The sequence below is a fragment of the Sprattus sprattus genome, assembly GCF_963457725.1.
Source record: "Sprattus sprattus genome assembly, chromosome: 14".
NCBI classification, from domain to species: domain Eukaryota; kingdom Metazoa; phylum Chordata; class Actinopteri; order Clupeiformes; family Clupeidae; genus Sprattus; species Sprattus sprattus.
In genome coordinates, this window is record NC_137912.1 from 14,338,222 (window position 1) to 14,348,581 (window position 10,360).

At 42.7% G+C, this 10,360-nt stretch overlaps 1 protein-coding gene across 1 annotated transcript; it reads left to right on the plus strand.

Annotated features, from left to right (window-relative positions):
• Positions 1-1,673: 1,673 nt before the first annotated feature.
• Positions 1,674-2,742, plus strand: rhno1 (RAD9-HUS1-RAD1 interacting nuclear orphan 1; the record flags this gene model as incomplete). The annotated part of the gene is made up of 2 exons (XM_080851691.1): positions 1,674-1,844; positions 2,017-2,742. 2 exons carry the CDS (start codon positions 1,674-1,676, stop codon positions 2,740-2,742), a joined length of 897 nt encoding a protein of 298 aa, XP_080707817.1.
• Positions 2,743-10,360: the final 7,618 nt, after the last annotated feature.

The window sequence follows — 10,360 nt, forward strand, 5'->3', positions numbered from 1 at the left end:
ATTGTTTTCTATTGATAGGCTCTTCAAATTTAAACTTTTTAAAAGTAGTATTTTCTAATTCCAGTGTTTAGTAAGTTAGCTTTCATAGTTAGCTAGCGAACAGTCATGACTAAGAACATAGCACATCTGAATGAGGCAGAAAAACGGCGATATTTAGAAAAAACATTGATTATTGGCTGCGATCCATTGACTACCGTCAACTTTATTTTGCCCCTTAAAGTCTGTAAAACGTCTGCCACAACTGTTTGTTCCCGACTTATACATGTATCTTGTACACAAGCCATCCCCATACACCGGAGATAGCCTGAAGGCTTTCAAGAGTACAGATGCATATCAATATGCAGTTGCAAGGATGGGTGAACGACACCAATAAATGGCATCTGGAGGCAAAACACATGTATGTCATCACAGAACATCTAAGTTACTCAAACAGCGATAAACCGATTTATTTTAGTGGTGGTGAAGAGTGCCAAATGTGGGTGTAGCTACAGCCTTTAGTAAAGTTCGTTAGCAGTTCGCTAACTATTAGCGCTCTAGCGTAGCCAGGAGAGTTTAGCTCTGATAAGGCACAGCGATTGTGGCAATAAATGGCATCTGGAGACAACACATGTATTTCATCACAGGACATGTACGTTACTAAAACAGCGGTTATCAACCGATTTATTTTAGTGGTGGGTAAGAGTGTCAATGTGGGCTAACTAGGTGTAGCTAAAGTCTTTAGAAAAGTTCGCTAGCAGCATGCTAACTATTAGCACACTAGCTTAGTCAGGAGGGTTTAGCTCTGATAAGGCACAGCAATTGTTCACGATTGTAGTAACGTGCTGCATTTCACTTAACATGTCAGTCACTCCCAGGCTCTGAACACAAAATCAACATCTCCATGGATAGTGGTGCAGGCAAATACAAAGTGTGGATTGTACAATCGGGAGTTAGCTGCTGCTACTTGTCTCTTCTAATTTGCAGCCAACCATTTATAGCTAACCATTTATTCCGCCGATCTAAATCTTTTGGTATACAATTATATTGTTTATTTGGGTTATTTTCGCCGCTGGTGTCGCATCCATCAGCACAACATATGCCGGGCATTTTTAACTTTCTGTGGGTTTGGACCGACTGTGTCTATGTTGTGAATGGCGCTCAGCTAGACTTTCGGTCACAAAGATGGCGGCGCTTAGACACAGTGACGTCACTTGGGATCTATGAATGGATTACCACAACCAGTGACGGATCGTCACCCTCATACATGAAAACCAATCAAATGAAAGCTTCCAATTGAACAGGAAAAGGTGAAGAATGCTCCAACAGAGCTGTTTCTTCACCGATGAGTTCTAATTCAAAACAACCAACAATACCGGTGAGTAAATGTAAGAAATGCTCATTTCAACAGTCCAACTTTTTAATCTCCAAAAAGATAATGTGTAACATATACCAGTATTTAAAAGGTGACGCTTCTGACGAGGTGATCTATAGCATAATATACTACTAACGCGAGTAACGTGGGTAGTTAATGTTTGCCAGCATTAACTAATTATGATTCACACTAGGGTAAAGGATTTAGTTTACTCTCAATTAGTTCGTTGGTGTTCTATTATTTACTTTACTGTTGATAGGGTCATTGCGACAAAGCTTTTGTGTTTTCTACACTCATAGCCTAAAGGACATCATGATCACTGATGTCCCGTAACACTCGAAGGAAGAAGTTGCCAAACCCCCACAAGTCTCAGCTAACATTTGTAGAACAACCCGTCAACGGAGATGTACATCGCTATGGTCCTCAGCCACGAAGTGCCATTAATCCAAGATCCTTCATCTCCGAGGAGCAGCACCAGAATAGCACTGCATGGGTAACCTGCTGCACTGCAGTTAGCACTGTATTTTAATTGGTTGCATCTTTATCACCAAATTCACACTAGGGGGCAGATCTTTACCTTGTAAAATCTTCTGTTTTGCTGATATTCACATGCATGCAAACCACTGTGTGCTCCTTTAGGCTGAAATGTGGCTATTCTCCCATAGGTGTTACCTCAGTTTGACCAAATTCAGCTCCCCGCAATTGTGCAAAAGAGGACGAGGTCGGGGCATTCACAGTCACATTCAAATACAAGGTACAATTCAACATGTTCAAGAAAATCAAGTACCTGTAAATACCCCTCCTTATCCTTTGGGATTAGTGCTACTAAAGGACTGCACTGCAAGAACAAAGGACTGAGAAGAGAGACTGAGCTTGATATCATACGTGAAACAAACCAGACTTCTTCTGGGCCAGGTCCCTCAAATGCCCCGGCTAAAGTGGACCAAGTGACACCAAGGCGGACCTACACTTTCAGGACAAGACGTATACATAGCATCCTCTCTTCGACCAGAACCCATGAAGGATCTGCAGAGAACTCTAAGGCCACAAGTCCTTTAGTTCCTCACATGAGTAGAGGAATAAGAAACTCTACTGGGTCGTCTGAAACCGTAGGATTCAATTTATCTAATGAAGGAAATGACTTGATTCCGCCAGATATAGACACCCCAGAGATCCTACAAAAGGTTGCTTCATCATCAAAATGCACTCTCTTACACCTACTCTTGCCGTCAACTCCATCACACTCTGATAATTTAGACATCCTCGTGAAGGACACACCAGAAAGAGACTATGGGTTAAAAGTGACTTGGAGGAGGAGAAAAGAACAGATGAGATTACTAATGAAGCGAGGCCAGCTAAGCAGCCAACAGGTTGAGGTGGCTGCCACCTGATATTGTACTAAGAATAGAAGCATCCTAAAAACTGGCAACATAGCTACTGTATGATTTCTAGTTTCATGAAAATGGACATGCAGCAAAACATATCCACATCCACGTTAAACAGATGATTTTGATTCTTTGCTGTAAACTATTAAATGAAATGTACCAATGTATCATGATTGTTTTTTGAAAGACATAGACCATGGTTACATCATATAATTATATTGATTGATATATAGTAAATAGATGCACGTGGATGTTGTTATTGGTTCTGATGACCTAAAATGTTTATAAATTAATTTACTAATCTGAAGTGGCAATATCATTTTTTAAAGAGTGACTACCAGTTTTAAATGTGTGTTGCTTTAATCCACTTCTGTATGTTAATTAATGTTAGGTTTTACAGCCAATTACAAAACTTTTAGAAAACCCTACATCCAATAGCGAAGTCTGTTATAGACGTGCGGTATCCACGGCTGAGCAGCATTTTTTTCACCCATACCAACGAAAGTTCGCACACAGGGAGGCCAACAGCTGGGGCATCCATAGCAACCGTGGATAAACATGAGTTACTATACAAGGTAAGCTATTGCGGCTTGGCAACGAATAGGTATCATTGAATGTACCGTATGTGTGTGACTGAAAATAGAAAAAGTCGAGTATATTGTAGTACGAATCATTTGCCGGGATCCGCTTTCATTGGAGACACTGTTGCATGTAGCTAGGTTGGCTAGCAAGTGTTGGTTAGCTAGTCAGGCAAGCTGACAAGCAGCTTTGCATTATTCAGCGTAAGTCAACGTAATTGCATCGTTCAGACAGATGTGACGGGAGTTGATGAAAATAACAATTTAATACGGTTGTTTTTATTTGAATATTAGTTATTAAAAACTTATAAAGAGTGTCATCTCGTGTTTTCATGGTTATTGCATCGCAAGCCACCAACAACAATTCAATGATTCGGGTCCTAAACCGAATTCGCTTAACTTAAACAGCTACCCTAGCAAGCTAACATTATTAATCAAAAATAAATGTTTTACCAGTGGGTTATAGCTTACCAGGTAACTACCAGTCTTGCTCTTCAATGTAAATTGATAAAATTGAACAAATAACGGTCAATAACTTTTCAATGCTAACTGGCTCATATTATACAACATGTAACGGTAGCGGAACAAGCATTGCGTTTGCCCTGGAATTTGACTGGAAACAACCGAATAGCCGAAGTGCTTCCATATCACAATGATGTAATTAAACGTGCTGCTATGTAACATCTGTTAAGAGATGCGATTAGTGGCAGCAAAAACCGCTGCAACGCCCCTGGTTTCTGAATTAGAAACCGTATTTACTTCAACCTATCCTTGGCACAAAACTTGCTATCCCTCACAAAACTTACCAGCTAGCGATAGCTAACGTAAAAAGCTAACATGACTAAAATGTGTAGGTTGCATTGGATTAAAGCAGACATCACGATGTGTCATATTTAAACATTAAATGTAAATTAAATCTCTAAAGCAACATGTTGGCCACGCACGGCGTTTGGTTACATAACTGCACATACAGCATACATGCATCTATTCAATTAGACAGCGGTATTTTAGAGAAAATGTCTCCTCCAAATGTTGTGTTATAGGACATTTCTTCAACAGAAATGCGTTGTTTTTGGTCCTACTGGGCAGTGGTAGGTAGGCTGTAATTCAGCATTTTTTTCTCCTTTCTCACAATGGCATTGACAGTTTTTTTTTATTCCATGTCCATTTGAGGCAAGATCATAGCTTGAAATTGAAAATGTTGCCATGCTTGTGTCTTTTAACTAGAAACGGCTGTTTACCACCATCTTGTTGTCTATTTCTCCTCTTTAGTTTGGTGGATTGGATTTCAGACTAGTTAAAAGCTGGATTCAAAGGCAGCAGTTGATTTTTCTTGAATATGTTTCAGTTGCTTTTTTTAGCTGGATGTGCTGTAATTCTCACTTAGTAGGTTTGCTTTAATAGCCAACACCATATACCTTAGTGTTGTAGTGCTCTTGCACTTTCTTTGTCATTTCCTCTTTCTGGTGCGTAGAAGCACTTCTCCCTCGTTTCACTGCTTGCTGCTTTGGGAAAGTGCGGAAGGGAGAATCACTGTTTACTCATGACTGTAATAACTAGCTGCCAGTGTTTGCCTACATGTCGGAGCATGCTGAACTCCCCCCTGGATGCCTTGGCGATACTGTTGGCTGTCTACAGAGAGCAGGGTCTCCTGTTCTGTTTGAGGAACAGAGTTTCAGACTCGCTCTCCTTCCCAGTGTGGTCTCTTCGATTAAACACACAGTAGACTGGGGAGGATCATCAGGTGCGGACTGAGATATGCCGCAGCTGGAGATGGGATTCCCCTTCTATCCTGAATGAGACTGAATAGGTTATGGAACAGGCCACAGGGCTCACTGGGAGGAGAGAGGAGTATCCTATTAAAGAGAGCCCCCACACACCCATTCCTGTTCAAATGTTTATGGTTTAGCCTGGATTGCTTTGATATCGGATCCAAGTGCATTTCTTCCCGACAGTAGGCCTAAATGCGAGGGAGTAATATGCCATCATTCTAACATGTTGTTTGGAAGCATGTGTCCGACATAATTTTAACCCTTGTTGAACCTGTAGCATCTTAGACTGTTTTCTCTCCATCCAAGCACGAGGCATCGCCTCATTGTCCATAGCCACGAAGTCGGTGTGAAAGAAAGCAACCTGCGTAATGAGTAATATGCTATCATATTAACATGTTGTTTGGAAGCATGTGTCCTATATAATTTTTACCCTTACCCGGACAGCAGCGCATGTATCAAATGAAGTGGACGTGCGGCGTGCGCCATCTATGGCAGGCTAGTCCATATCTGTGTGTTTGTCAGGTGGCTGTGTGTGGTCCCTTCTGACGGCCCATCTGTGGCACGGAGGAGCAGAGCGGAGACAAACACCAGCAGCACTACTCATGATCGTCTCATTACCCTGCCCCCCACACTGAGCAATCTGTCCATGGCCTGCAATTTCAGTCTCTTGAGATGACATGCAGCTTCTGATTTCCCATATGACTCTCCACTTGGTATCTATACAGCTCCATTCAAATTACTGTCCTCACAATGTAGGCTAGAATACATTTGCATTAACTGATCATTGAAATAGCGTATGAAAACCGCACCCAGAGATAAGATAATTTATTGTACTGAACAACGGCAGGTTTTTCAAACAAGGGATAATGAGGATGGACCCAGCCGAAATGGTTTGTCTTTTGGTCTTTTGTTGCTTAGCACAATGTATCATGTTTTTTAGCATCAGCCTCTGTGTGTGGAGTCCGTCTTTTCAATTGTTCACCTGATCTAGTTTAGATTTATGCACCCGGCAAAACATCCATACAGACCTGAGTATAAGGCGTAGCAACCACCCTCGAACTGACTCACTAGTGTAAACATACGATAATATTTGCTAAACCATTATTACAAATTCAAATTTTCGGAGTACTTAGAAAGTAATGATTTGGGCTATGAGTCACGTTTTTACCCCTCTGATACACTGTGGTATGGTGGTACTGGTACATGTTAATGGCACTGTCATTTCTGAAGCCACTCTCTTTTTTTCTTGCTGCCTTCCCTCTCTCTGTCTTTCGCAGCAGTCAGACCCATGTTTGGTGGGTGACTCACTCAGGGCGGTGTGTGCCAGCTTCAAAGGTCTGTCTCTGTTTCTAGGGCTGGAGTGACCTCATGTCGAGCACGCCAGTGATTTAGGAGCTAGACAGGTCTGAGAACCTGGGCTCTGAGAGGAGTGCTGGTTGTGGTGAGGGCTTGGTAGTGAAGCCACAAGCCTCTCACATCTTTCTGTGGAGGTGTTAAAAGCAAGCTTTTAGGGAGAGCTTAAGGAATCAATGTGTGGGGGTGTTTGCCCTGTTGTACTGCTCACAAATAGTTGTGAACAGACACACACAGACACACACACACACACACACACACACACTTTCTCTAAAAAAAAACAAATTGACACACTATTCCTTTCTGTGCATTGCCAATATGCACTCTTGGTCTAGATGCAATCTCTTTTCCCTAAGAATCTGGGGCCGTATTCACAAAGAATCTTAGGGCTAAAAGTAGCTCATAAGTGGCGAATTTAGGAGAAACTCCTAAAAATAATGGGCGTGTCAGTCTTAAATTTAGGACTCCTATTTTTTTTTACTAAGAGCAATTCACAAAATATTTTATCCCTAAAAGTAGCACCTAAGTCTAGGACAGCTTAAAACTCCTCATGAGGACTCCTAAGTCACTAAGACCTATTCACAAAAAGTCTTAAAATGGCTGAAGCCAGACGTAACGTGTTGGAGACAATGAACGACTCTGAATTGTTGAGAAGATATCGTTTAAACCGTGAAGGCATCAACATTTTACTAGAATTAGTGCGGGATGCAATCACGTCTCCAACTATCCGAAACAACCCAATCAGTCCGGAAGTTAAATGTTTGATAACATTAAGATTTTTGGCTACGGGGAAAATGCAACTTTGCAACGCAGACGACTTCAGAATATCGCAATCATCAGTAAGCCGATTCATTCATCAAACAATCACCGCACTCTGTAGACCACACATTGTACAACAGTTTATCCGGTTCCCTTTGGACAATCGCCTACTTCAAAGGATCAAGGTCAATTTCATGGCGTTTGCAGGAATGCCCGGTGTCGTGGGTGCCATCGATGGAACACACATTAAAATAATTGCTCCATCCAGAGATGAGGACGTCTTTGTAAACCGCAAAAAGGTACATTCAATTAATACACAGATAGTGTTTGATCCAAATTTCACAATCATGGATATTGTTGCGAAGTGGCCTGGATCTACTCACGATTCGCGCATTCTAATGGAGAGCGCGGTCTGCGCCAGCTTTTTGAGCGGCACCATGTACCTGCTGGATGCCACTTGTTGGGTGACAGTGGCCATCCATGCAAGGATGGCTTTTGACACCCTTCCTCAATCCACAACCGGGAGCACAGTTGAACTACAACATGCAAGTATACGCATGAGGCCTATTTTGGTGACACAATACCTGTAGCCGCGACGGCTCTTTTAAAGTCCACTCCGCAATCTCCATCCTACATTGTGACTGGAGCGCATACCACCACTTCTCGCAGTCATCGACAGAGCGACACACGGCAGGGAATGAAGCATTTATGTTAACACATATGTCCTCCCATGCCTCACGCATAGTTTGCAGGGTGCTTTAATTATTACTTCTTTGATTTCATGCAATTTCCGTGTTTTTTTCTGCAATTTCTCTTTCTCTTAACGTGCAAAGCGTCATTCTCGTTGGATGCACAAACTTGTCATCATGCGTGTGCATTCTGCTAAGTGCACTGTCCATAACTATTTAATATGACTTCATTTGAAGCCTAGGTTATTCTCTTATTTTCTGTTTATTTAGTGGGATCGTTAGGGGGATGTTAGGACTGAGTTTTTAATGAGAGAGCCTGTCAACAACCAATCACCGTCCTCACCCCTTCTAAACTCGTGCATGAGAAGCGACGTCATCCATAGCAACGGAGTTTTTATCTTAAGCTTAGGAGTTGGTATCCTTAGTATGAGTAGGTCTCAGAGCCGTTGTGAATCACTTTTAAGAAATTACTCCTACGTAAAAGGTTTTAGCGCGAGTTAGGAGCACTCCTAGTGGTAAAATAAAAGGCTTTGTGAATACGGCCCCTGGACAGCATTATGTACTTTCTGACTCAGGGAAGCATCATCATTTTCCTTGCATACTCAAAAGGCCTGTGGCTTCACTAAAAGTGTCATTCTTCTTGGAACGATCTGTCATGAGGTTTATGATAAATTAAACCCGGTCTTCGTCAGTCACGCATAGTTTGGGCATATTAAACTATCCAGTCTAAAAATACAACCACAACATTTGCAGATGTTTCCAACATTTTAGAATATGGTCAGTAATGATAATATGAAGTGTCGAGTCTTACTGCATAAGCATGTATCATTGCCTGCCAACATAAACGTCTTTCCTTTTTCACTGTGTTTACATTAGTGTTATGAACTAAGGAACACAATTTAGGCTATACCTAGAGGTTAAGTCTATTTTGTGTGCCACCATGTTCAGTAAGTTGATACGGGCCCTGATTTTAGTTAACATCTGAACTTTTTTGAAACTTGGCATTGGGTATAATCACAGGATATTTTTCCCTCATTAGTGTGATTGTACTTGTTCCTAGTGTGGATTGATTGCCTTGACCTCTCCCTCCGAAGGCATTAGAATTACCGAAATGTCTCTTCATGTTCCATTTGATGTAGTTGAGCTCTTGTGTGATCTTGGGTTGGGAAAAGGCTGACATAAAAGCAGTGGAAAGTAGTGACCATTGGAAATAGTGCTCTTATCTGGTACTGGCATGTTCATGCTCTTGTGATCTTGTGATTTTGCTCATGAGTGGCAAGTTTGATGGGAGCATGAGTCTAGCCGGATGTCATTATGCACATGATGGATGTTTATGGCCTCCGAGGGGACTGAAAGAGAGCGAGAGAGAGAGAGATGGATAGATGGAGAGAGTGAGAGGGAGGTCAGGCTGACTCGACTGACTATAAACAACCTAGAGCCCCCCTTCCTCCATTTGATTAGAGATATGCTGTAAAAGTAAGCTGAACCAGACCCTGTGGGACAGGGCATTACCACTCGAAACTTTCCTGTTGTTGCCCTTATTTGTTTTGGCAGGGGCTAATTACTCCCAAAAGATCAGGCTCCCCAAAGGCGCTGGCTCGGTGGGTAGCAAATGCCAGATCCAAGTCTCCGTTCACGCATATAGCAGGAGCTCCTGGTTTCTTGGCAGCATGTCCAGGTCCCCCTCGTCTCGCTCCATTTTAGTTCTGAGTGGGTTTTTCAGTGCATCCGGCCATGCGGTGCAACTTGAGGAGGCTTATTGAGAAACCTCCTGACCTGAGCCAGATAACTCACTGTAACAAAGAGATGTAAATGTTTTGCCAACTTGATTGTGCATCTCTGGGGCGGCACATTCTTTTTGACAGACCTCAGTGTGTCCTGAAGAAGCACTCGACTGATGTTTCAGTGGGATGTGGTTTGATCACCCCCACTGACTCAGAGGAAATCATGTCTAAAGCGATTTCCACATATTTCTTTTAACTGCTTATGCAATTTGGGAATGATTGGGCTGAAAAGATGACCTTGTGATTTTGTGAGCTATGGAGAGTCAGAGTTAAGAGTTATAGAATCCGTAGTGATTCAATGGCACGTCTCTTGTCGATGAATTGGAAAATAAGCAGTGTCATACCGCAACAGCACATAAAGGGAATGAGGACTGGGAAGTGGGAGACTGCTTGCCTCACGACAGACCCATCTACTACGGCCACCGAGATCGCATCACGGCTGGTGAAGTGCAACAGTTTGTGTGGTGAGCGTGTCGTCACAGCAACAGGCCCCACTTGGCGCTCACCCTCAGCTGTGTGAGACGTCACTCCCGAGGCGACTGCTCCCCTCTGACCCGAACAGGCAGGCAGGCAGTCAGGCAGGCAGCAAGGGAGGGAGGGAGGGAGGGAGGGAGGGAAGTAGGTAGGTAGGTAGGGGGCAGGTAGAGTCAGCCTGGACCCAGCCAGAATCAGCATTAGTTGTTTGCCAG